This window comes from Eptesicus fuscus, chromosome 12, assembly GCF_027574615.1.
Source record: "Eptesicus fuscus isolate TK198812 chromosome 12, DD_ASM_mEF_20220401, whole genome shotgun sequence".
Taxonomy (NCBI): domain Eukaryota; kingdom Metazoa; phylum Chordata; class Mammalia; order Chiroptera; family Vespertilionidae; genus Eptesicus; species Eptesicus fuscus.
In genome coordinates this window covers 11,894,983-11,922,658 of record NC_072484.1, presented here as the reverse complement: position 1 = coordinate 11,922,658, position 27,676 = coordinate 11,894,983, and the positions used below count along the sequence as shown (strand labels likewise).

General features: G+C 46.4%; 1 protein-coding gene across 1 annotated transcript in view; it reads right to left on the bottom strand.

Annotated features, from left to right (window-relative positions):
- Positions 1–12,747: 12,747 nt before the first annotated feature.
- The window catches only part of ACSS1 (acyl-CoA synthetase short chain family member 1), a 57,276-nt gene continuing 42,347 nt past the window's right edge, over positions 12,748–27,676 (bottom strand). The window contains exons 6-14 of the mRNA XM_008141307.3: positions 26,005–26,152; positions 25,391–25,528; positions 22,112–22,204; positions 20,852–20,964; positions 20,172–20,298; positions 19,350–19,477; positions 19,188–19,251; positions 15,517–15,635; positions 12,748–14,404 (exon numbers count right to left, since the gene is read on the bottom strand). Of these exons, the coding sequence (XP_008139529.1) occupies positions 14,225–14,404; positions 15,517–15,635; positions 19,188–19,251; positions 19,350–19,477; positions 20,172–20,298; positions 20,852–20,964; positions 22,112–22,204; positions 25,391–25,528; positions 26,005–26,152 (1,110 nt within the window). The 3' untranslated portion in view covers positions 12,748–14,224. The remainder of the gene's footprint in view (positions 14,405–15,516; positions 15,636–19,187; positions 19,252–19,349; positions 19,478–20,171; positions 20,299–20,851; positions 20,965–22,111; positions 22,205–25,390; positions 25,529–26,004; positions 26,153–27,676) is intronic.

Sequence of the window (27,676 nt, the reverse complement as noted above, 5' to 3'; positions counted from 1 at the left end):
GTGCAGGTGGCAGCTGATCGATGTTTCTCTCTCATGAATATTTCTAACTCTCTATCCCTCACCCTTCCTCTCTGTAAAAAAATCAGTAAAATATATATTTTTAAAAAAAGAAAAACACTCTGGATCATTTCTAACCTACTAGCTATCATGATCCAGGTTTTGCTGTCTTCCTTCTCTGTATTTTGCATCTAGCATATTTACTTATAGTTTGAGGGCACACCATATACCTCCAATTTTTACAGTCTGACCATGAGATGGGTTTCCATTTACTATGGCCCATTGGTTTCCCATTGGAAACCCTCAAGTGCTGTCCATTATTAATCTGATTCCTGCTAGTTGTGCAACTGGGAGCTATAACCTAAAGATTTACTCAGGAACCAAGCTGTAAGAACACAACGCTGTAAATTACAATTACCAGCTAAAAATTCCAGAGGCCAGAAGGACAGTAAGTTTCACAAGTAAATTTTCTATGCCTTAGCAGCAGTTATAGAGGGCCATGTTTTTATAGCCACTTTAGCTTCCATTTGAATTAATATAATTAGTAGTTTTTGTTGGGTTAGGGTGTAAGTACATTTTCATAATTAGGTTCTAGAATTTATACATAAAATTTCTTTCTTAATATTTATTTGCCACTAACCTTCTACAACTTGCCTTATTCTTCTTAGTTTTTCTCTTACTCATTCAGAGAAAACCAACTTATTAGGACAAACTACTTACTTTTAACTTCTCTTAAAAACATATATATCCCTTTCCTTCTTTTTGCTATAGCAGTCCTTCTAAATTTCAAAAGAGAAACCATAAAAAGAGCATTATTGATAATAGAAATGTAATCTTATACACCTTTAGCAATTATTAACAGTTGGATTATGTACACAAGGTTTGAGAAAAGCCCAAAGAACAAGTATAATTATTATTATGACTAATATTAACAGACAGGTATAGATAATCAAATTAATAAAGTTCAACATCAATTTGTAGGTATACAGGCCTTGTCAATGTTTTGAGAAAGATGTCTTTCTCTGATGTCAGCAACTTCTCATCCTCAAGAAGTCTTTGATCTCCACTGTAGGTGGAGGCAAGAATCAGAGACCAGGGTAGATGTCCATTTGAAGTTTGGGACCTGATAAGGTCCCATCCAACAAAGGGAAAGAGTCTTTAATCAATGTCCTTTCCAATGGACAAAATCTTCTGGTTGTAAGTCGTGGTCTTTGAAGTCTTCATCTCCCTGAAGCGCACTTGTGAAATGAATGTCACTAATTTATCAGACCCTATAATCTGGTTAATAAGTTCTTGATAATAATGCAGAATGTCTTCTTCTAGGAAGGCTGATTTTATATGTCCCTTCATCCAGATGCATAGGGTGACCAGTGACTATTTAATGAGGATATAAGATGTGTTTACTAAAAGAAGTAAATTTCAGGTTGAGGAGCACCATAAGAAAAGCTTTTGGCCTAGGGCCATTAAAAGCTTCTGAAAATTTACTTAGTTGACTTTTAATTGTACCATATTCATGATCCAGACAACTGGGGTGATAGGCACAAGGAAAATACTGTAGAGTAGGCCAAATATTACAAATGGATTGAATTATTTTCCCAGTGAAATTAATCCCTCAATCACTAACTCAGAGGAAATTCCCCAACTGGGAATAATTTTTGCAAATAATAACTTACCTACTGTTAAGGCTATTGCTATCCTGCAAGCAAATGCATCATCCCAGTGAAAAAATATATATACAAATCATAACTAATACATATTTGTATTCTTTAGATGGTGGCATTGGATAAAATCCAATTACCATACTTCAAATGAATCGAAAGGATGTGGGAAATGGCCTTGGGACACATGGAATGATTTTCCAGGGTTATATTTGGACAGATAGAACATCTGCTATACACTGTACGAGCTACAGCAGAAGGTTTCCAGTAATATTGTTTATTTCATGAAATCTTATTTTCAGGACCCCAATGTGTTAGCGCATGTACATGTTAACGTAAAGCTCATCAATTCCCTATAGGTAAAATTGGCTTCTGATTCATACCATTTCTGAATCAAAGGTTCCTTCTTTTTGTTGCCATATCCTCTTTCCTTCTTCTGCAGCTGTCTATTGGAACTGCAAAAGATAGTCTTTTATTGATAAACAAGAAAGCAAGGAGCATTCTTGGGTCTGGATAATTTGACTGTTTAATGCCACCTGCCTAGCTGCAGCATTGGCTAAATGATTTCTTTTTGCTTCTGTGGTTGTAGCTTTGGAATGTCTTAAAATATTTATAACTGTCAATTATTTTCACTTCTGTATGACATCTAATAATTCTGCAACCTATTTTCCATTTTTTAAGGGCTGCCCTGAGGAAGTTAAAAAGCCTCACTGCTTAATAACATTCCAAAGTCATGAGCTACACCAAATGCATAGTAACTATCAGTGTAAATATTGGCTACTTGATCTTTGCCCAATTGACAAGCCTGAATCAGAGCAATTAGGTCAGCTTGTTGGGCAGGTCTTATTTCAGGTAGATAAAGACTTTCATTATGCACACCACAAAAGTTATTGCATATCCAGTTCGGTAATGTCCCTGTTCATCTTTCAGATAAGATTCATCTATAAACCAAATTAAGTCAGCATTATCAATAGGAGTTTCTTGTAAATCATTCCTAGGTGGTCAATAAGCAAAACACAATTGTGGGTGTCTTCATCCTGTAAAAAGGGTAACAAAATTGTAGGGTTAAGATGATTACATCGAGTTAAAGTAAGATTAGGTGCAGAAAGTAAGAGCCAGTCAGTTGACAGTAGTGTTTAACATGATGAGAATTCAGTGGAGATTCAACAGAAGGAGGAACATAACCAAAGGAGAGCTCATAACTATCTCTTCTGTTTGTTTATACAACATGGCTGTAGCAGAGATGGCCCTCATACAAGGAGGGAGCCTTTTGCTACTGAATCTAGTTGCTGACTAATATCCTATCCTATCTAATATGCTAATTGACCATCATGCCCTCACAAGATGGTGGCGCCCACGGCCACAAGATGGCAGCACCCAGTCCCCTCAGCCCCGCCTCATCCAGCTGGAGTCCCCCAGTCCCCTCAGCCCCACAGAGGAAGGCAGTTGGGGACGATCACGCTGGCAGGGGAGCCGTTAGGCATCAATCAGGCCAGCAGGGGAGCAGTTAGGGGGCTATCAGGCTGGCAGGCAGAGTGGTTAGGGGCAATCAGGCAGGCAGGCAGGCGAGTGGTTAGGAGCCAGCAGTCCCGGATTGTGAGAGGGATGTAGGCTGGGCTGAGGGACACCGCCCCCGTGCACGAATTTCGTGCACCAGGCCTCTAGTAGGTCTATAATAATCTCCATGTTTCTGAGTTAAAACTTCCAAAGCATTTCCTTTACTTTTATTCATAAAAATTTAGAAAGTTTATAATTAGTTGTCCCAGAGCAGGAACTTTAGATAATTCTTTAGAGATTTTACAGCTTGTTTCCCTTCTGGGTTCTACTGAATTGGATCAGGTCCATTTGACGTTAATAGGACATGTAGAGGCTGGGCCGTTAATAAAAAATTTGGAACCCAATTGAGACAAGATCCAGTCAAACACAGGAATCCTCTAAGCTATTTCTTGTTTTTGTAAGAGGAAAAGATAAGATTTCTCTGAGTCTCTCAGGGTTAATCAGTAGCCCATCTTTAGGTATGAGATGGCCAACGTATTTTATTTGAAGTAAGCAAAATTGAAGCTTATCCTTTGAGACCATATGTCCTTTTACAGCTAGCTGTTGTAATAGGCAAATTGTGTCCTTTGGGTAGGCTAGTAATGTCCTAGAGCATAAAAGTAAATCATCCACATGTTAGATTAGAGTAGAATCTCTAGGAAATTTGACATTATTTAAATCAGCCTTTAATATCTGGGAGAAATAGCTGGGGCAATCTGTATATCCCTGGAGCATTATTGTCCAAGTAAATTAGCCATCTTCCCAGGTGAATATAGGAGATATTGACTATATTTTTCTACTGGAATGCAAAAAAGAAAAAAAGACACTACAGAAATCTATTACTGAAAATTATGGCAGTCCACAGGAATGGCTGATAATAAGGAATGTGGATTTGGAACCACAGGATATCTGGGGATAATGATCTTATTTCTAGCTCTGAGCTTCTGTACAAATCTCCATCAGTTCCCATTGACTTTCCTTACTGGAAGGATAGAAGAATTACAGGGGCTTGTACTTGGAATTATAAGACCCTTTTAAAAAGTGATCTTGTATATTGGGCTCAATTCTTGAGCATAAAGAATATCAGTGACTGGAGTCGTATTGGAATATCCTGTAACGAATGTTCAGTCCATCTCAAGATTAGTTTTCTCTTGTAGAAGTTCTTTTAAAATCATTATTTTCCCAATTGGTTCAGTATCTGATTTACTTAGTTCTAAATGCATTTCACCGTTCTTGGAAAAGGATATGCAAGTGTCATGGGTTTCAAGGAAATGTCTCCTTATTAGGTGAATTAAGGCCAATTTGACCAGTAAAAATATATGTTGCCCTATAACATTCCTTAGTTGGAAGGAGACTGGTTCTGATTTAAGAACACTCATTGGTTGATCACATATCCCTACTATTTTCACAGAAGCTTAACTCTGAGGGAGAAGGCAACTTAACTGGGTATGGTTAAGAACAGGTAAAGTAGTCTAAGTATCTACTAGGGCCTTAGTAATTTCCCTTAGTGGTAATTTCAGTTTATCTTAAACTATTGTAAACAGAAGGAAAAATGCCGTTTCATAGTCCTCAGAGCAACCATATTGAAATAGGAATTTTTAGGGGTGAAATAGGCAGGATTAGGGAATTTTTTAAAAAATTAAGGGAGTCCATGGAAAAAGCACAAGCTACAAAGCTGCAAAAGGGTACATTTCCATAAGACAAGGAAGGTGGGAAAGGCAGCAGTTACATTTCCATAAGACAAGGGAGTTGGGAGAGGCAACAATTACATTTCCATAAGACAAGGGAACTGGGAGTAGCAAAAGGTCTATATTTACATAATAAAGGAGGGCCTCACACATCGTCCCATGTGAGGTTTGACCTTTGAGCTCAGGAGTGGCTATAGTGATCAAATCAAAGGGGAATAGTGGCCAATCAGAGGGGATATCGAGGCACAAAAAACTGCAGCCTTTATAAAGGGGGGAGGGGGGGCCCAGGCAGGGGACTCATTGGGACTCTTTCCCCTTCCCCATATGGGAGTCTGTGCTGTGGGACTCTTTCCCCTGCCCCATGTGGGAGTCTGTACTTGTTCTTCAATAAATTTCCACCTTTGCTATAGCACCACCTTTTGTCCGTGGTTTCATTCTTCAACAAGAGCCCAGGAGACCATCCAGCCCAGGGAAACACTGCGTGTTTCCAGTCCAAAATTCCCGTATCAGTACGCTTGCTTCTGTCTCTTTTCTCTTTCTAAATCCCATGTTAGTTTTCTATATCCCTTCTGAAGGTGAACAGATTCCTCAACAGGAGTTTCCCAGCAAACCTTACTTAGTAATTCTGTTGCTTTGCTCCCAGAAACCAGTAGGTATATTAATTAGAATAGGTCAGAATAGCCAGAACCACATGTTCTAACAGGTAAATTAAATTATTTTGTGAACCCATCAGGGTCCCAAAGAAAATCGGAGAAATCTTTAGGTAAATTCCTTAAATCTGTTCTAGTCCAAGGAATACTAGTATATACAATCATTGGTTCCCCCTGCCGGAGGCTGGCTTTTCCCTGAAAGGAACTGATAGAATGTCTGGATTACCCTTGTCAGAATTTCTATTCTCATTTTTCCTTAAGTTAATAGGGAGTGACAGTGGAGGAGATATAGAGAAGATAGAAGGGAAAGAAGTGAGGTGAGGGCAAGACCAAACAAGAAAGCTCTGAAAGCAAAGGATATGATGGAGGAGCTGCAATAGCGGGGAGAATGGGTTGTTGGCATTTATTAGCTTCAGAAGCCTTCCTTACTTCAGAGACTGTCTCTAAAATGTCTTATCAACTTCTTATAGAGAAGAGATTTTATCTGTGCTTCTCCTAGATTCTTCTAATTTCCAATCAAGATATGCTTCCCATTTACTCAGTTTCACTTTAGGGCCAGCTTTTTCTAATTTTGTATGCAAAAAAAAAAATTTTAATTTAGTCATCAAGAGTTCCATTTTGGCCATCTTAAGTTGCTATCACTTCTAGTTAAATAGTCCCATTTCTGTGACTACTTGCAAGTAAAGGCTTCCTATTTATTGTATATCTGTGGGAGTATTAATAGGGACTGGGGCTGGAATTTTTCAGCGTGGAGGCACAACTTCCCACGTTAATTTTAGTTTGCACAATCTGAACAAATTTCTAGGGATAGTGTGTGGTAGGTTGAAGTGTGCTGCTTATGAGTTGAGACCCAAGAGGCTGTAACCTCCCAAGTTGCACCCACCCCTCTTCTGTGTCTCGGCTTCTCTTCTGGCTGTCTAATACAGCTGGAGGACGTGGAGACTAGCTAGCCAACATTTTTGTGTGTGTTTCCAGAATTATTTTATTAAATAATTGAGTTGGAATTTCCTATGGGGCTCCTGCACATCATGAGGGATGCCCTCTGATACCTCCACAGAGATTCTTAGTCACCTAAGACTACCCAAGATTCCAGCTGAAGGGAGGAAGTACCCATTTAATTTCAGAGCTGAAAGAGTTCAGACTCTCATTTATCCAGCAAAAGGTTTTGTTCAAACTCTCAATAAGTAATTCCAATTGAAAAGCCAAAATTGAAATGAGCCACCCATCCCAACTCCAACCTGAGTTTTCAACTCTTATCTTTAGCTTAGGTTCTCTCAACACTTACCCTTTAGCTCCCACCTGAAGAAATCTTTTTAAACAGCTCAAATAAAGTCAGGCCTCTTACCTTAAAACGGGGAAGTCTGGAATTTTGAGAAAAACTCATCCAAGTTCACCTGATGCAAAGCAAGAAGCTAGCATAAGTCGAGGTCTTCAAGCTGGTCCAGCAGGATTCCAGCTGTTGCACTATGCCAAGTAAATGTCAATGTAAGAAACGTTTAAACCTGTGGAGAATTTTTATGAGCTTATTTGAGCCAAACTGAGGACAATTGCCAGGAAGCAAAATCTCAGCAGATTGAGAAAATACTCCAGAGAATGGCTGTTGTGCACCTTATTTTATTACAATCAAAGGAGGAGGCATAAGGGGTTACATGAAATCCACTGGCAATACTTTAGGGAGATGGAAGAAAGCAAAGTGGGGAAATCTCTGGGGTTGGATAAAAAGTAAAGAAATAGACACATACTTCTCTTACATAGGTGGGTATAGGATAGTTAACAGCTAACATGTAGCATGATAACAATAGCAACGAGGGGCTCTGAGTTCTGCTCTGGTGGGAGATTGTGCCCCAAGGGGTCTGGAAAGAGGAAGTTATCCTGACATTCCAAAGGTATGTTACTGTAGATGCAAAACAACAGTAACACTAGACAGGCTCAGTTAAAGTAAAGACTGACCTTTGTCAGGAAAGATACCAGTCTAGGACATAACTACCAGCCATGACTGGCTTTCAGTTAGAAAGTTTTAATTTTAGACCATCCTGTGTGGTTACGTTAGGTCTCTGAGTTGTTGTTTTTAATTTTTTTTAAATTATTGATTTTAGAGAGAGAGAGGAAGGGGTAGAGAATGAGAGGGAGAGAAACATTGATTTGTTTCACTTATTTATGCATTCATTAGTTGGTTCTTGTTTGTGCCCTGATCCGGGATAGAACTCACAACTTTGCTGTGTATCAGGATGATGCTCTAACCAACTGAGCTACTCAGTCAGGGCTAGGTCTCTGAGTTCGTCAGGCCCACCTTGCAGGTTTAGTATGTTGCCCCTTTTTCATCCACACTGCCCTGGAAGGTGTAAGGATGAAATGGATGATGGAATTGAGAACCTGCTCAAAACCTCCTTGCATGTAGCACTCAGTAATGTAAGCACTTCTGTCCTCATTCACAATATTGGGTGTCTTGAGGGTAGTGGTCAAAATCAGCTCTGCAAGGACTAGCACAGCTTATGGTGATTCTGTTGCCGGTGGAAAGGGGGTCCTTTCATGGAGTCATAAAAAAAGCATTTCCGGGGACCCACACATGGGAAATTGAGTTGTGGTAAGGCTAAGGTGACCAGATTTTAACATTGGTAAAGCGGGACACCATTGACCGGGGCGGGGCGGGGGGGGTCTTTTTTTTTTTAATATATTTTATTGATTTTTTACAGAGAGGAAGAGAGAGTTAGAAACATCGATGAGAGAGAAACATCGATCAGCTGCCTCTTGCACACCCCCTACTGGGGATGTGCCCACAACCAAGGTACATGCCCTTGACCGGAATCGAACCTGGGACCCTTGAGTCCGAAGGCCGATGCTCTATCCACTGAGCCAACCCGGTTTTGGCCCGGGGGGGGGGGGGGCGGTTCTTGATTAAAAATTTGGTCTATATTGTAATCGCTTTTTTTTTTAATAAAAGGAAATTCACTTCTTAGATCATCGTTGAATTTGCATCCTCTTTTCTTACTCATTATGTTAAAAATCTAAAAAAAATACTTTAAAATTATATTATAAATTATTATATACATATTGCTTAAAAACACAGTAAGTAGGTACATCATTACATGAACATATTTTATTGTTTATAAATTAAATTAATTTGATTGTAACTATATTTAAAAAATTATTTTAATCCTATATTTCTTTCTAAATAATAACAATACTAACTTGTATTATTTTTCCTCTGAATTTGCTGTAACGTAAGTCGTGTCACTTTCAAGGCCGGCGCTAGACTTTTTGCCGCCACTATAAAATATAAATAATATGAGTACTGTCTGCTAAATTCAAGAACACTTATGTATTTATGAAATAAATAAATAAATTACTTACCTAAATTATCTGAATAGCTGATTTGTAATGACATCACTTGTTTAACTAGCTTACTAGCATGCAGTACGATGTGTATCGTCTGAGAGACAGTTACAAAATGTTTTCGTCGTTGCCAATCCCCAAAAATGCCATTGTTCATTAAGTCCAAACAATGGTGGTTGAATTCTAACAACTGATCAACAATGTGAACTTTGATAAGCAGTTCTCGATAATCAGTTCTCAATAATTATTTGTTATTATTAAAGTTTAACATTATAAAATTAACAAAAATAATATAAAACTCATATCCTGGCTAAATAGCGACATGGCCGCCGAAAACCGTATATTCCCTTCCCGTTCTCCCGCTGTTCCCTAGCTTGTCATGCATTCTTTCCAAAAATTGGGACTTTTTTAAAACGCCGCGGGACGTGGGACAAATTGTTAAAAATCGGGACTGTCCCGCCAAAAGCGGGACATCTGGTCACCTTAGGTAAGGCATATTGAAGCTGGAGCAAACACACAGGACTATCCTGGGCTCAGCTCTGTCCCACTGTGGGAAAAGTCCAGCCTTTCCTTCATCAGACCCAGACATAGGGCCAGTGTCTAGAAATCCTGTGCCATGTGAAGACTTAGTCCAGATTAGTCTCTGTCCCCATCTGGCTAGCTTAGTCTGTTCCAGCTGTGCTTTGGCTGGTGCAGTGCCCAGGTTCATCTTGGAGCCCACACTTCTAGTCTGTGTGGCTGCTGGACCCCAGGTGGCTGCTAGGCCCCCATGGTTGCTACGGAGAGAGTATATGAACAAACCCAGCAAACGCACGTTACCCAGCGAGAGAGAGCTTTGTTAAGTTTGGGAAGGACTAGGCACTCTTTCAAACGAACCAATCAGTTTCTCAATCCTTTACAGGCTTGCATTGGGTCCTTCCCCTAACCAATCCATTTCCTAGATCTTCCAGGGTTCTGTGTCCCTTATCCAATCTGATCCTTTTCCCAGGCTAGGCTCCTCCCCTTTATGGTTGCCATCTTAGTTCCTATTGTGAATGCATTATCGAAGAACCACCTCCCCCTGCACCATCTAGGCTTCCACTGAGCATGCACCCAATAAAGAAATGTCCCCTTTATTGCTTATTCCTCCCCCTGTAGTTTGGAGAAATGGACCAGTTGTACCCTGGAGAGACTGGAAATCCAGTCTTTTCTCCCTACATGGGGAGGGAGGGGTATTAATCCCCCTGTTCCAGCAATACTGCCATCCCTATGTGAGGTGCCTATGAATGCTACAGCTTCCTAGCAAAGCAGGCCCAGTGTTTGATTCAGCTCCCTAGTTTATTAGGCTTAATGTCTGAATCGCTTTGCTCTCTTCATTAATATCTAGCTACCTATGATAACAATGCACAGCCAAATTTCCACTCCTCAATCAAGCTGAGGAAATGGGATGAGAATTCTATTTTCTTCCCCACAAATTAAGCTGCTGTGTGTGAACCTGGGACAAGTGTGTGCCTGAATCACCTTATGACTTAATTTTAGATAAATGTTGTGCAAACCATGAACCTTAGCCATGATTTCTTTTTTCTAATTAATAGGAACATATTTCCCCTTGGGAATTAATCATGTTGAAAGTTGAATTTTCCCTTTGACATGACATTTGTGTTTTTTTTAGCCACTTTAAAAGAGAATTACTCTTTTTTAAAATATATTTTTATTGATTTCAAAGAGGAAGGGAAAGGGAAGAGAGAGAGAAAGATCAGTGATGAGAGAGAATCATTGATTGGCTGCCTCCTGCATGCCCCCCACTGGGGATGGAGCCCACAACCTGGGCATGTGCCCTGATGGGGAATCAAACCATGACCTCCTGGTTCATAGGACAATGCTCAACCACTGAGCCACACCCGCCGGGCAAGAGAGTTATTCTTAACAGGCACTGCCTACTGCTTTTCTGTGTATGAATATAATTTCCCTTGGGAACTTAATGGTTATTATGAATGTAATCTCATGCCACCCTGAGATCTACTTAATGTTCAGATTAGCTGTCTCTAAACTTGGTCTAATACGTCCATCCTCTGTGTGCTTCCACACCATCACATGTCTCCCCATCACATGTCTCACCTCCTTCCTCTCTGTAAAAAAATCAATAAAATATATTTTTAAAAATAAAATAAAATAAAGACAGGTAAACTTAAGTCTAAGGTGGGTGACCTGTTATTGTGTAGTTCCCCTCTGCTTTTGCTACAGCTGTCTGCTCTTCTCTCTGCTTCTCAGTAGCACTGACTTAGGTTTTTGCCAGGATGTTTTAGTTAAGATAGAAAAGCCAAAGTAGAAAGTGAAGTCTGGGGGTAGGGTGGGCCTGGTGCAGCTTGGCCAGGCCTCCGTGCATCTCTCCTGGGCTCCATGTCTTCTGCACTTCCCTGTTCCCAGGCAGGCCCTGCCCTGTGGTGACTAAACGGCTACTGTAGCTCATCTCTGTGTCTTGTCTTGTGTGTACTGCTCCTGTCTTTGTGTCTGCTTCTGAGGGGCCCTGATAGCATTGAATGGTCAGCCATGAACTTGCCACTTAGGCCAGGGACTGAGATTCTGGGAATAACCATCACAAACCCCCTAGCAGCCAGGGTGGATCCCTGAAAATGTAGGGGACAAGTTGGGGCCCAAAATCAAGCAGGATGGCTTTACCAGAGAAGGGCAGTAAGGACAACCTAGCCTGTTAACAGTCTATCTGTAAGCCTCTTACAATGCCCCTCCTGGCAGGGGGTGGATACAGACTATTCCGGAAAAAAGCAGTCCTGCTGTGACTTCCCACAGCACCCAGAGGTGTACAAGTGTGTCTTTCCCAGTGAGTTGCCTTTCTATGGATCCAGACTACCTCAGGTGAGCGCCTGACAATCCCCCCAGCTTCCCTTCCCCCATTCCTGAGGCACAAGAACTATCACCGTCCTGGGGACAGCCACTCGCAGCTCCTGCTTTAGAGGCAACAGTGGGTTCGGGTTTTGGGGGAGCCAAACCAGCCTTTCACATCTCACCTCTCATGGCACCAGTTCAATGTGTCCTTCTGTTTCTCTGTCTAGTGAAGGACACGGGAAACCTCATCCACCCACATCTAGTGTAAAGACAACCTGGGCTATATGGGATGTCTCACCGGCAAGGCTGGGCTTCTCCTGTATGCAGTCTGTGCTGTTGACTCAGCTGCCTAGCGGTCTTTGTGTGTCCTAAATCTCATCTATGTTCTAGATCAGCACTCACTACCAGACACTGCGTGATGACTGGAATGTTCTCATCCACATGTTTGATCTGGCAGCTACTGACCACGTGTGGCTACTAAGCACTTGAACAGTGGCTACTGCCATGGAGGAACTGAATAGCCTATTCTGTTCTGTTTTCTATTCTATTCTATTGTTTTTATTTACATTTAACTAGCCACATGTGACTAGTGTATTGGACAGCACAATCATCTAAAGACAGGTAAACTTGCCGAAACCGGTTTGGCTCAGTGAATAGAGCGTCGGCCTGCGGATTGAAAGGTCCCAGGTTCGATTCCGGTCAAGGGCATGTACCTTGGTTGTGGGCACATCCCCAGTAGGTGTGTGCAGGTGGCAGCTGATCGATGTTTCTCTCTCATCGATGTTTCTAGCTCTCTATCCCTCTCCCTTCCTCTCTGTAAAAAAATCAATAAAATATATTTTAAAAAAAAAATAAAATAAAGACAGGTAAACTTAAGTCTAAGGTGGGTGACCTGTTATTGTGTAGTTCCTCCCTAACAGACGATAGATTGTGTGTGTGTGTGTGTGTGTGTGTGTGTGTGTGTGTGTGTTCTCTTTTGAGTGAATAAGCCCCTTCCAATTTTGTTCTTGGGATTATATTCAGCAACATTATTTGATCTAGAACATCACCACAAACAGAAGAGAATGAACAAAATAGAGCTTTATTAGAGCTGCCCTGCAGATCACTCTGAGGCCCTGGTCACTGTGCAAGCTTACATCTAAGCCATTTCACAAATAGCACCACAACTACAGTCTTCTCAGTGCACCACGCATGTGACAGGTCCAGGTGTATGGTCCTCTGTGGCTAACAGACCGTCACTCGGTATATCTGTGTGCTACAGCCAATGGCCACTCCGTTGGTGCCACAGGTGTACTTGCCTAATCACCCCAGAGGCCAGCACAGCTACAGCCCACAGTAAGTATCCAGTAGCCCAGACACTCCTTGAACACCTACACAGGTGCAAGGTACTATGGACTGTGATGTAAAGACAAGGATAGCCTTTCCTGTCCTCCAGGCCCACCTGCCCCTGTACTCCACACCATCGTCCCTGGCATGCTTGGCTAATAAATAAACACTTTCTGACTTGATGATTACATCATCACGCTAACCTTAGGGGACTTAAGGCACATTGAAAGGGAGAAACTTGATTCAGGGCTCCTGCCCTCATCCCTGGGCCTCTGTGGTTCTTGTGCCCCAACGACAGAATGAAGACAGACAGAGTTCTAGCCAAATTCATGCTCTCAGTTACCTGAGTTTTCGCTGGCTTCCCTGAACCACCCCACAAATTTGGAGCATGCTGACCTCCTACCAAGAGGTATCCAAGGTGGGGAGGGGGAAATCTCCCCAGATCACAGCTTGGAGAAACAGAACGTGTGACTGGAGCAGCTTTAGAACTAAAAGGTGAGCACATCCGTGCCACCGCTTTACAAGTTGAGTTTCATTGTACACAAACCAAGAGAAGTAGAAATTTATACCAAAAAAAAGGATGCTGCAGGCTCGAGCATTCTCAAGAGAGCTGTGTTTAGACTGAGGTACAAACACTTCCAATTCAGATGTCCAACTATGCCAAACCATCATTACAAGTGCACCCCGGCCCGTTCCATGTTTCCCCACGAGCGAAGGCAGACGAGAAGATTTTCATAACTCTAGGTGTTACAAGGAGCATGTACAAGCAAACCCACACATTCCACATGTTTGCATGTTATTCTTCCAAAATATAAAAGTATAAAAATAACACATCCACCTTTTATATCTAGAAACATCTGGAAAAAAACTACCTGCTTCTACTTCTCAGTCATCTGAGCAGGCACACTTCACCAGGTTTGTCACCTTCCTGTGCAGTCTGGCGCGGGCACAGAAACAGAGTCAACAGGGACTTTTCACTAAAGGAAACCAAATTCAGGACAAGGAGAACGGACCCTAACCAATTTTACAGAATCCTCGCACGGGTTCTCCAACACAAAGGAGATGGGATTTTAGCACGAACTTTACACGAGGGGCGGTGTGGGGTATGTGCTGGGAGGACACTACTCTGGGACATCTAAAAACAAGCCAACGGACAGCTATGTCCTAGAAGGACAAGGTAGGGGCTTGGGCGCTGGGGCTTGGTCACAGCCCATCACTGGCGAGCAGCCTTCTTGTCTTTGTGCTCCTGGTAGGCACTCAGTATTTCCGTGATGATGCTGGGGTCCTCCAGGGTGGTGGTGTCCCCCAGATTCTGAGCTTTGTCCGTGATGATCTTCCTCAGGAGCCTCCGCATGACTTTTCCAGACCGAGTTTTTGGAAGACGTTTCACTATCTGGCAAGGAAGGGGTGCACTATTAGAATCTCAGGTGGTGCCCGCATCCCCAGCCAGCGTCCGACGGCATTGAGGGAAGAAGGGCTCTTCCCAGGGGATCGTGAGGCCCACGGTCTCTGGTCTCACCCACCTACAATCTGGACCTGACGCTGTACCAACCCAAAGGGCGGACTCAACTGCGAGTCCTGCCGAAGCCTCCACCAGGCCCGGGTTCCCCTGTACCTGTGTTCGCCGCACTGCTGACACCTGTTTCTCCCACAAGCTACATTAGCGGGGGGCCCCCGGGCAGCAACAGGACCAAACCCGTGCCACAGCAGCTTGTCTCTACCCGCTGGCCTGGGTCTGGGTTGGTTTTGTCTTATGTATGAGGTGAGAGCTACTTAAGAGAAAAAAACGTTGTCTTGCTAGTGTGTAGAAATTTAGCATTTCTCATTTTCCAAAAGCCGCAACCCATTCACGGTCAATGGCAGTACCTTAGGAGCTGTATTTGGGCTCGTTATTAATGACCTATTTTTTGAAAGAGTTCAGTTCCTGCAAGGGGAGTTCAGGTCTCCCTGAAACTCTGGTCCCCAGGCCAACAGCTTGACCTTGTGCCACACCAAGAGGTGCTTCAGAGGGCCACTTCCATGCGAAGGAACACCATGGGGAAAATGTTAACAAAGGAAGGAATGAAACGCTAAAGGGGCTGAGAGGGGGGCCCAATTCTTCCACTAAACTACTCCAACACAGGCTCCCTCAGGCTCTGCGGCATCTCCTTTGCTGGCACTGGGAAAGGTGTTCAGAAACCACCCAGGGGCTGAAAAACTCTGGTACTTTCCACATGTTTCTCCATTTCTCCCTAATTTTCTTCTCCTTGTAACCAGCCCCCAAATGCCAAAGTAAGAGAGCATCTCGTCTTGCTCAGCACTACCCCCTGAACAGGCAAACTGATGCCGCTACATCTCCCTGCCCCTCTCCCTCTCTCTCCGACAATACAGCCATCCGCCACCCTCACCTACCACCCAGGAAACCAATCAGCTGGTGTCAGTTTTGTTGTGATGTTAGTTGTGTGAAGAGGAGAAGAAGGTGTAGATGAACAGTGCAGTCCAACCTGAGGCCATAAGTCCACTCACCAGCATGTCATCGGGCACAGCGTACTTGGCAATCTTGGTGGCCACTGTGGACCTGAGCTCACTCATCACTGCATCCGCGTCACCTGCTTTATCTTTCAACACAATGAAGGCAAATGCAGCTGGAAGGAGAGCAAGATTTTAGGATGTGTTAGCCAAGAGTGTTGTACACAAATCCCCATAAATTCAAAGGATTTCAAATCCTATGTTGATGATCTTGTAGCAGCTGGTTTCTTCAGTTGCATCCCTAAAGATGCATTATCGTTTTCATTAAAAAAGGAATTGATTCTGTCAGTTCCTGTGAATGTCCTAGGTGAGTGGGCATGGTTGGGTGAGAGCTTGGCACCATGGCTCTGGTGTGGACTGGCTGTCTGTGTGACCTTGAACACAGGACTTATCCTCACTGTCCTTGCACCTGTGAAATAGCCTATAACATGGGCTCAAAGGAAGTTTGTTCTCAGCTCCCGTGAGGTAGTACTGCACATGGCACCAACTTTGTGGGTATGTGTCCAACATGGTAAGCACCAGCCACAGTGGATAGCTAAATAAAAATATAAGTAAAAAATGCAGTTCCTTGGTTACCTGAGCCCTATGATGGACAGCTCCATCATGGCAGAGTCTGCTGGGCGGCCACGGCCATCCCATATTTGAGCACAGACACTTTGTCAATATCCTACCACATTCCAGAAAAGCTTTACCGGAGCTCCCACGGCTACTGCAAATACATGCATTCCTTTTTAATTTATCTGGGATAATCTTGTGTATGGTATGATATCGGGATCTAATTCAATATTTTGTCCATTTGATTAGTCACTTGTCCCAGCACCATCTTGGACAGTCTGTCCTTTGCCTCACTGACCGGCAATGTCCTCCTCTCTCATACACAAAGTTTATATATATGTATGTGCAGCCTTCCCTATTGTTTATTTGTATTTTATTCCTATACCAATTCTACCCTATCCTAATGAATTCTCCTTCTGGCACATATCACCTAACATACTATGTAGTTTCCTCATTGATCGTGTTTACTGTTTATGTCTTTCTCTCCCCTCTAATCTCTAACCACTACAGCATGGCAGCTCTAGGGAGCAGGAACTTGTATCTCTTTCACTTTCTGCTGTGTCTCAGTATCTACAGCTGTGCCTGGAATATAGTAGGTGCTCAACAAGTGTTTGTCAAATGCATCAATGAATGACTTTCCTGAATAAGCTACAATCTGTAGAGACTTACAGCCTTTCCCTGAAAGCCTCCTCCCATTTCCACCTGGCAAACTCCTATTCATCCCTCAAGACCCAGTTCAGCTACCTTGCACTCTGGGAAGCTGTTCCTGACTCTGTCCATGAATGCAGCTGTGGCACTTGCTATGTGTGAACAGCTGTTGGTCCCCCATGCCCACCGCACTAGGTTGTGAGATCTTTGAGGGGAAGAGCTGCACTTTTTATCTCCTTTTGGTATTTGAAATTCCAAACAGTCTAGGCCCAAACCACTGGAGCTCAGAGGAAAGGCACAAAGCTAACACCTGAGCTGTCTGGGTAGGCCCACTGAGAGATGTTTATTGTGGATTTAATTAAAATTTTAAAACTACCAAAGCAACACACACTGATTACCAAAATTAAAACACAGTAGAAATATATAAAATAAAACTATACTTCCCCTCCCCTTCACTCTACCCCTTAAAGGCAGAGCAGAATTGTGATTAGGGGAGACTGTTCTTGCTCCACATTCTGGCTCTGCCACTTGCTACCTGTGAGGAAGTCACTTAGCCACGCTATGGCGCAGGTTTCTACCTGGGACTGGGGAGCTAACAGTTCCTGCCTCGTGGCTGCGTCAGGATTAAATGGTGACAAAACACACAAGGAGGAGGTTCTCAGGGGCTCTGGCTGCTGTCCCCAGACACAAATTTTAAAGCTAACTCCTGGGTATATAGTGCCATCTTTTAGACCCTGGTGGGATCACACTGGACATGCTGCCATGTGCCCCCTTGTCTCTAATTGGCACCCTTCCCTGCCAGTCACTTGTATCTGTAACGAGATGGCAATAAACTGAGCCTGGATTGGTGAATTCCGGGCAGAGATGGGTCAGGAAAGCCTGGACATGGGAGGAGGAGTCGGCTGCAAGCCCTGGGAAGGCGTGCAAGGCTGACCTCAGGGACTAGTGAGCCAGGCCGATGGCAGAGGCACGGCACAGTGGTCAGATGAAGCACAGACAGAGAGCATGGGCACAAATAAATGCACAAAAGCTTTCGCAAGAGCAGTTAATGGGTTATGTACTACAAATGGACAGATGCTCAATTTTGTAAGAAATCGGGAAAATTCATATCATCATACTCATTATGTACAATTCTCCCCCACTAGCCTGGCAGACATTAAAAGACTTGGCAATATCCGTCGCTTAGGATGCCAGGGAGCAGTGCTGAGAGCTGCTTACGGGAGCGTGAAGTGCCCGAGGCCTTGAGAGTCACACATGAAGACCTGCTCCCACCTCCACGCCCTCTGGTCCCTAAGAGCTCCCCTCAGCCCAATCTCCTGTTAACAAAGGGAAGACAGCCTCAGGGGCACAGCCTTCTCATGGCAACTGAAACAAATATTAATTTTTACAAAGGGCCAATTTAGAGCAAGTGCTGAGCAAATAACGGAGCAGTGGCACACAGGGAAGGGAGGAGGTGACCTCCGGGACACACGACGCAGACTGTCTCTGACGGCAGGAGGAAGAGCGCCCAGGCCAGACCACTCGGCAGGCAGCTAAGGTCAGTCCACCCAGCAGTGCAGCACGGGGTCAGTGGATCTCCAGGTCACTGTGCCCCTGGCATCACAACACTCAGGTGACCCGGCACCTTCCCACCTGCTTAGAAACCAGCAGACTTTGGGACAAAGTATGTCCACGGTAAAGAAGACAATTCTGGCCCTAACCGGTGTGGCTCAGTGAATAGAGCATCAGGCTGTACACTGAAGGGTTGTGGGTTTGATTCCCGGTCAAGGGCACATACCTCGGTTGCAGGCTCGATCCCCGGCCCTGGTCAGGGCACATATGGGAGGCAATCAATCATTGTGTCTCTCACATGGATAGTTCTCGCTCTGTCTCTCCCCCTCTCTCCCCCGCTCCATTCCACTCTCTCTAAAAATCAATAGAAAAATATCCCCAGATGAGGATTAACAACAACAAAAAGAAGACGTTTCTGATCACTTGTTCTGCATTCCCATCTGCGTGACGCTGTGCAGTGGAGCCACAGGTCAAATTCCTCTAAAAGGAGTCCCAGAGGAGCCCGCTGGGCACAGCCTGGTCGGCAGTGCAGCTGCAGAGCCGGCACTGGGTCTGTGCACCAGCCGGTGCAAGGAGACGCGGTGAGCAAGGCAGGGCGTTTCATCCTAAGTCCTCCGTGATGGTGCTGTCAGTCACCGCGCACAGAGCAGCGAACTCCCCGGCTCAGCTGGAGCCAAAGAGCTCAGGGCTGCTTGCGGATGCGTGTCCTTAAAGGACAGCAGGGCCAGAGCATCTCAGAAACCTGGCCTTAGTCTAACAGGCATACTGCTCAGCCTCCTCACCCCGAATCTGCACTTGAAATAGAAGAAAACAACAGTTTCACCCGTAAACACCCTGCCACCATCCTCCAGAGGCTGTTCTCTTTACAGAGGGGCTGTGATGGGAGCCAGACCAGAGTTCCTCCCGTGTCTCACCTTCTCCTTTGATGTCGTGTGGGTAGCCAATGACAGCGGTCTCCGGCACTGCGGGGTGGCTCGCCTGCACAGAACAGAAGCAAAAGGCAACATATGTGGGAGGGTGAACACCTGGCACCTCAAATTACAGCTCCCAGCCGGGCGAACGTGGCCTGTGCTCACGATGGCATCCTCGACCTCCGCCGTGCCCAGCCTGTGGCCACTGATGTTGATGACGTCGTCCATCCGCCCCGTGATCTGGTAATGGCCTCCCTCGGTTCGGTGAGCTCCGTCTCCCGTGAAGTAGTAGCCTGCAACCCAGTAGGGAATTCAGACCAGCACCTCCCAACCAGGACCCAGCAGAGCTCGCATCCTTCCTTCGCGGACACAGTGGGGCTGTGTTCCAGCCAAGCTCTACAGAAGGAAGCTCTGAAGCCCTGCGCTCTGCCAGCCTCCTGCCTGCTGGCCCTCCCTGCAGGAGGCACTGTCTGGCTGTGCCGTGTGGCTGTGTGCTAGCGAAAGGGCAGATGGCCCCGACACAACTGAATGCAATCAAGACCGCAAACGCCTGGGGAGCAGAAGACATGCGAGGAGTGCACTCAACTTCCCCAAAAGTGAGTCTCGTTTGTAGACTCGAGACTAAAGACCATGGGTTCCAACGGCTATACTATACATGCAAACTTCCAACCAACGACACAAAGCCACCTGTGGGGAAAATAGGCCAGCAGATCCTAACAGCTTCCCTGACAGCCTGCGGAGTCCGCACCATGGGCCATGCGCTCAGGGGTCTGCACGCTCTCCCCCTGCACCCCGGGACGTTCCCGAGGTGGGTCTCTTCCGTTTTAGACATAAAGTCAGGAGGCAGCGGGGGAGGGAGCAGGACTTAAACTCAGGCCTCACAGCCCCTGCTCTGAGCCTGCACTAGGGGTGCTCACAGGCACCGTCCCCTTAGAAACATGTGCTGAGAACAGGGCTCCAGCAGTGTGTGGACAGGCACCCGCTCACCTGGGTAAACCTTGAAATAGGCCTCTAGGAACCGCTGGTGGTCTCCGTAGATGGTCCTGGCCATGCCCGGCCAGGCCTGTGAGAGGCACAGAGCCCCGGAAACATTGTTGCCCTCCACGACGTTCCCCTGCAGACCAGGGAGACATGCATTTGAAAATAAGGACAGATTCTGGTTGAGAAGCAAAGAACTGACAATCAGTATCGTTCTCCTAGCTGCTTGGCTTGAGACAGAAAGATAGCAAGTGTCATGCATGTAAGCCTAACCAATGGACACAGACAACAGGGGGGTGAGGGCATGAGTGGGGGGGATGGGGGGTAATGGGGAGATAAGGACACATATGTAATACCTTAATCAATAAAGCAATTTAAAAAAGAGAGAGAGAGAGAAAAGAAAGATAGCAAGTGTGCCCCAAAGGAACTGTCCAGAGCCTCTTGCTCCGAGAGGAACCCTCTGGAGAGGGCTTCTGCGGGGACCTGGGCTCGCCCCACGTGGTGACTGCACCCGCCGTGTCCACGAGGAGCCTGCAGCACACGCTGCTGAGGACACAGGCTCCTTCCACCCCCTGCCAGGCCCTGGGCATGTGTGACAAGGGCGAGTGGGCAACAGAGGCCAGGAAGGCAGGAAGAAACACCGGGGAGCGCAGTGGGGTGTGCGTGGAGGAGGGGAAGCCCTTACCCACCTTATCATCCATGAGAACCGGGATAATGCCAAAGAAGGGCCTCATCGCCATGGCGGGGAGGATTTCTGCCCCTTCTTCCGAGGGCCGTGGTGCGATGCAGATGCCGCCGGTTTCTATGGGGATGACAGGGAAGAAATGCCGATGGGCCGAGGGGCTAGTGCCACATTTCTCCAGGCCAAGCCATCAGGAATCTGGGACAGACTGGCTGGGACAGAGTGGGTGGGACTGCCGATTTGGGGCAAGGAAACAGCCTCCGCTGTCCCAAGGACTTTTCTCTGAGACGAAACTGGACTTGGATCCTGGTCTCCTCCGCTGTGGATTGGGAGTGGGCCCCGGCAGGGGGCTCCGGCCCAGGTGCTGTGGCTCCACAGCCCCAAGGGTGCTCCTCTCCTCCTCCAGGCCCCGCTGGTCCCGCCCGCACATCAGTGGAAGCGGTGGAGCCCACGTACTCGCACAGGAAGAAGAAGAATCGCTTCTGGACCAGAGCCCCAAACAACAAAGCCAGAAGCCCACAATTCTGTGTCGCTGTTTCTCTTCCCTCTGTCAGCCTGCATGGCAATACCTCACGGGACTCAGCGGTAACCTTAGTCCTGTGCCCTCCCGAACGGACGAGAACTAAGCCACCCGAACGCCCCAGTTTTCTGGCTTCCGGAAAGACGAGCCCTCCGCTACATCAGTGGTGGTCTCCTGCCCCAAACATCCTAATAAGTCAGATACTCCAGAGACGAGGGGGCAAATCTAAACCAAATGCCACAGAAAACGCCTTTCCCCACTACAATTTAGACTTAGAGTCCCTTAAACTGCAGGGCTCATGCTCATCGCTCGCGTGCAGAAAGGGGCCCTCATGAGGAGAGTGAACGTTTAGCTGAGTGCCTATGCATGTCAGGCCTGGGGCAACATGAGAGAATGGTACCCTTTCGTTTCATCCTCATTCAGAGCCTGGAGGGAGCACCCCATTTTACAAATGTGGAAACTGAGTCTCAGAGAAGTCATTACACATCCCAAGTCTTACAGCTGCAAAGCCAGGCTCCACCTCTGAGCTTCAGCCACCAGGTTTTCAACAACCACCCATGTGGAGGGCTGAGGCGTTCGTGGTGTTGATCCCACATTCACACGCCTCACGCCTGAGCCCCCACGGCGCTCGGCCGCGTGCTCTCCGTGCAGTAACAGGAGAGCACAGCTGCTGCAGGAATGGCCCACGTGGCGAGCCCTGCACGGGTTCCCAGGGGCCCTGACGCCCCCCCTGGGAGCCGCTCTCACCTGTCTGCCACCAGGTGTCCACCAGGGTGCATCTGCTGTCCCCCACCACTTTGTGGAGCCAATCCCAGGCCTCACGGTTGATTGGTTCTCCCACTGAAATCACACACAAAAGAAAAAAAGACATTAACAGGCCTCAATAAACCCGAACCCAAAAGGAATAGATTGCTCAGGGGAAAACAGCTCTGTAATTTCCCTCAAGGGCATAAAAAGAAGGTTTAAAAAAGCACTGGGATCTGTCACATTATGGCCATCAAAGGAATAAAAGTTAAATGAGGTGTTTTTACCACTGGAGGGTCAAAAATTAAAAAAAATAATAATAATAACAAGAATGTAGGGGAAGGAATACTCCATGCACACTAGGGGTATAATTTGGTGCAGCAATTTTGGGGAGCAATTTGGGTACTTCTCTCTCTCTCTCTCTCTCTCTCTCTCTCTCTCTCCATATATATATATATATATATATATATATATATATATATATATTCTAAAGTTTTACATAAGTCTCCTTTTTCCCCAATTGACCCCCCCCCCAACTTCTCTTAATATTTAAAACTGCATACATCCTATACACCTTTAGTCAACTGTTTGGGGCAGATTACATTAAAGTTAATATAGGTTTATTCTACTATGTAGAAATGTCACTCCTGACACGCACTCCACAAAAACAGGTGTCTCTGTTCACCAAAAATGGACACAAACAAGAATGTTCACAGTGGCCAAAAACTAAAACACTATCCATCGAGAGTGGAATGGAGAAATAAAATGTGACGGATTCATGCAGTGAAATACCATACCATACAGCATGACACTGAGTAAGCCACCACTACCCCCAACACCAGCAGGGATGAACCCCAGAGTCACGGCCCCAAGCAACTACAGCAGGCACAAGAGTGATGTATGCAGCACAAGCCCATGTATATGAAGTTGAAGAATAAGCAAACCAATCCACGCTGAGAACCGTAAAGTAGTGGTCATATTTGAGGGCTTCTGACTGGGAGGGGGCATAAGGGAGCCTTCTGGGGACTGGAAATATCTATGGATTGATCTGCACATGGTAACATATTTGTACATATATGCAAACAGTTCTGAAGCTGAACACCTGACACTGTGTATTTCCCTATATTGTATACCTCAATAGAAAGGGGGGAAGTGCTTATGCCCTAAGACTCTATTGCTGATTCTCAGTGTCTACCTGCTGGGGTCTGAATTTATGCTCCCAAATTGATGCTGAAATCCTAACGCTAAGACACTACACTAGCGAAACACCCACACCAGACTAGCATTCAGCCAGAACTTGCAGGTTCTGACATACTTTTGCTAAAATACTGAAATACTCTCATGCTGGTTGTCTCTTCCTTGGGACCACCCACGATGCAGCAGCTAACCAAGGCCAGTCCTGACTGGGGTCTTCCCTGCTGGTCACGCAGGGGGCTGGGTTTTGTGTGTATCGCCCCTGCACTCACATGTGCCCACAAGGAGGCAGGAAGATGCCACCTGCAGCACTGGGTGATACTGGGAAACTTGCCAATAACCCCAGTAGCCAACCACGGGGACGTGACTACAAGGACCATGGCAAGCCCCACAGGAGGGTGTGAGCAAGTTTTCAGAGCCGCATGGAAAACTCTGCCTATTGTGGAGTTAAAATAAACGTCACATTATAACAGTACAGTGTGAGGAGACTCATGATAAAGAAGTCATCTCAGAGCCGAGCTGTGTCTTTGCACAGGAATATACCTTTGAGGAACATGCTAGAAGGTATGCAAGCACCAGGGTCCCCTGGGGCAGCACTCACAGAGGACATCAGCTTTCATGGCAAAGTACCGAGTTTTGCTTTTTATAGTAAGATTATTCCTGTGTTACTTATAAAATTTAAAGTAAAAAAATTCTCTTAAGAAATGTAAGTCTTGGGTGAGCTAGATTCTGCTGACTGGTAAGATGAAAAGAAGTCAAAACACCAAAGGCTGAGGTCTGTGAGGGCTAATCCCGCCTACAAGGGGCCTGAGCTATGACCACAGCAGGAGACAGCACCAAGCTGGCCCTGCCCAGGTATGAAACATACACTTTTCCCGAGAGCTGACCGCCCAAGTTCCACAGCAGCCAAGGAAACCCCAGGCGCAGCACAGAGAGGGGCCTTGAGGGAGGGTGGGCATCCTGAGCTTGGTGGGGGCAACAGGACACTGTAGGCAATGGGCGCGGAGTGAACCAGGGCCCTCCGTCCTGTGCCAGCGCCGCTCACCTGCATCAGGGACAAGGAACGTGTGCACACCATCACCGAGCTACCTTTTCCATGGACAAAAGCGGCAGAAAGACACATCCCATGAAAAACCACCAAGCAGATGTGTGTATTCACCAAGGAGCCTGGGGGGCCTCCCACCTGATTTTCCTTCCTGACCACACCTGGCAGCACGTGTAGGGGCATCAGGGAAAAGCAGAGAGAACAGGCAGGGCCTCCGAGCTACCCTCTGAATGAATCCCATATCCTTTCCCAAAAGCTTTCATGTGCCTTGGCAACCTCAGCTAAAACTAAAAATGGAGATAACCTGTACTCTGCAACCACTTGCATGGGAATATCTAGAGTGAGAGCAATGCACAGCACGGAATGACATTTATTACGGGGCTTGGGAACAACCAGCGCCCAGCATCATGGGAATGCTCAGGGAACAGCAGCTGACTTCCACAGGGCAGTCCCACGCAGCCACTGAAGAAACGGCTCAGCCCTTACCTTACAGCGTTGGTAAGGATTCATAGTAAGGATGAAGTCCGCCTGGCTGGGGTAGCTCAGTGGTTGAGCATCGACCCATGCACCAAGAGGTCACTGGTTCAATTCCCGGTCAGGGCACATTCCCAGGTTGCGGGCTCGATTCCCGGTAGGGGGTGTGCATGAGGCAGCCAACCGATGTTTCTCTCTCATAGATGTTTCTATCTCTCTCTCCCTTCCTCTCTCTCTAAACATCAATAAAAATTTTTTTAAAAAAAATATTTCAGCACTGAAACAGATCTCAAAGGTACAGTGGTGATAATAATAATATAATAATAATAATAAAGCCCATAATAAGGATGGGTACAGAAAGTGTCTGGAGTGCTGTGCCCAGATTGTTAACAACTGTGGGCTCTGGGGAGGGGCTGACAGGCCTCTGCTTTCTACTGGATGGGGTCTGACATTGTTTGAATTCACCACGGACATAGACACGTAGCTTTTGTGATTAAAATCATCTAGAAGCCTCCAGTGGCTCTGACAGACAACACCCACACCCTCTCCAGCGACAGAGCAGTGCTCACCTGACCCCAGAGTCCGCAGGGATGAGCGGTCGTACTTCTTCACCCAGGTGTCGCCGTATTTTATCAACAGCCGGACAGCCGTCGGGGCACCATAGAACTGATTGATCTTCAACCTCTGCACCACCTCCCAATACCGACCTACAAAAGGGCCCCAATTCAGTCCATCTGAGAGCCCACCAGACAGGATCTATTTTCACCCAATTTAGAGATCAGTCAGCAATACTGGGTACTGGATACATGCAAGCCTGCATTCAACACCCATCACCGGGATGGGAAGGGAGACCTCTGGGAAAGAGTTCCCTGTGGCAGTCAACCCCTGGCCCACCCCCATCCGCAGGCTGGCCCATTTGTAAAAAGCCTCCACCTGGCTCTGGACAGCTCCACCCCCCACAAGGTACCCCGTATGATATAGTGAGGAATCAGTTAAAAATATGTTTCTGTGAATTTAAAAATCAGCCAGGTAGCATTAATATAGAACTCGTGTTCAGTTGAATTTAAATGGTCTCTAAAGTGGTGGCTGGTGCTTCCCCTGGAATACTGCGGACAGGCCACCAATGCTTGTGTCTCCCAGGGTGCTCCCTCCCAGGGACCCCATTTGGGTTCCCAGTCCTCACCAGGATCAGGGTATACTGGAGTGCTCTCAAAAAGGACACTGGTCGCTCCATTGCAGAGGGGCCCATATAACACGTAGCTGTGCCCAGTGATCCAGCCAATGTCGGCCATGCAGCCGAAGACGTCTCCCGGCCGGTAGTCAAACACATGCTGCAGAAACAGGAGAGGCTGTCAGAGCCCAGGACCCATGTTCCACGCGTCACTGAGACTGTTCTGTAACTACAATGTAGCCACTCCATTGGCCACCGAGAGCAGAGGGGTACGTGAAAAGACAGAGTTACTGGCACAGTACAAGCAACAACACACTGACTCTGGCAGAGGACAGGGAAAGAGGCCAGCCCTCAGCGTGCACACGGTGTAAGCCCCAGCTTGGCCAAGCCAATCGGCATGCAGAGGTCACACTAGAGCTGGTCTTGCTCGGGGACTGCATGGGAGGGGCATGGCAGGGCTTTCCAGGGGCTGAAGGTGCCCCAGGCTTGTGTGTACTCACAGGGAACACTTTACCGAGTGGTATGTATAAGGGCATCTTTCTGCATTGTTATACCACAATTTAAAAAATTATTTTTTAATACATGTAGTTTTGTTAAAATTTGTTTATTTTAGGGAGGGGGGAGAGAGAGAAACATTGATTTGTTGTTCCACTTATTTCTGCATTTATTGATAGACTAGAGGCCTGGTGCACAAAATTCGTGCACGGGGGTGGGGGGTGTTCCTCAGCCCAGCCTGCACCCTCTCCAATCTGGGAGCCCTCGAGGGATGTCCGACTGCCCGTTTAGGCCCGATCTCACAATCCAGGACATCCCTCTCTCAATCCAGGACTGCTGGCTCCCAACTGCTCGCCTGCCTGCCTTCCTGATTGCTCCTCACCGCTTCTGCCTGCCAGCCTGATCACCCCCTAACCACTCCCCTGCCAGCCTAATTGATGCCTAACTGCTCCCCTGCCAGCCTATTGCCCCTAACTGCCCTCCCCTGCAGGCCTGGTCACCCCTAACTGCCCTCCCCTGCAGGTCTGGGTCCCCCCCATCTGCCCTTCCCTGCAGGCCCGGTCGCCCCCAACTTACCTCCTCTGCCGGCCTGTTCACCCCTAACTGCCCTTCCCTGCAGGCTTGATTGCCCCCAACTGCCCTCCCTTGCAGGCCTGGCCTGGTCCCTCCCAACTGCCCTCCACTGCTGGCCATCTTGTGGCAGCCATCTTGTGTCCACATGGGGGCAGCCACCTTGCGTGTTGGAGTGATGGTCAATTTGCATATTACTCTTTTATTAGATAGGATTCTTGTATATGCCTTGACTAGAAATCGAACCCATAACCTTGGGATTGAACCCACAACCTTGGCATATCGGGATGAGCTACCCGGCCAGGGCACGTTATGCCACAATTTTTTGAAACCCTTAAAAACTGCAAAAAATTAAAGTATGAAAGGCCAAGAAATGCCTCAAGCATCATCAGCTTCTAAGACTTTATACTCCCAAAATCAGTTCACATTCCCATCATCCCTTCAGAGCCAGCTGTCCTTTTCCCTGAAGAAACCAACTGCCCTAATATCCTCTGCATGTGCACACAAAAACAGTTGCACACATACATAAGACACATGTACGTACACACACACACACACACACACACACACACACACTCTTATCTACAGATGGTTGAAAGGTTCTATTACTAATACTTCC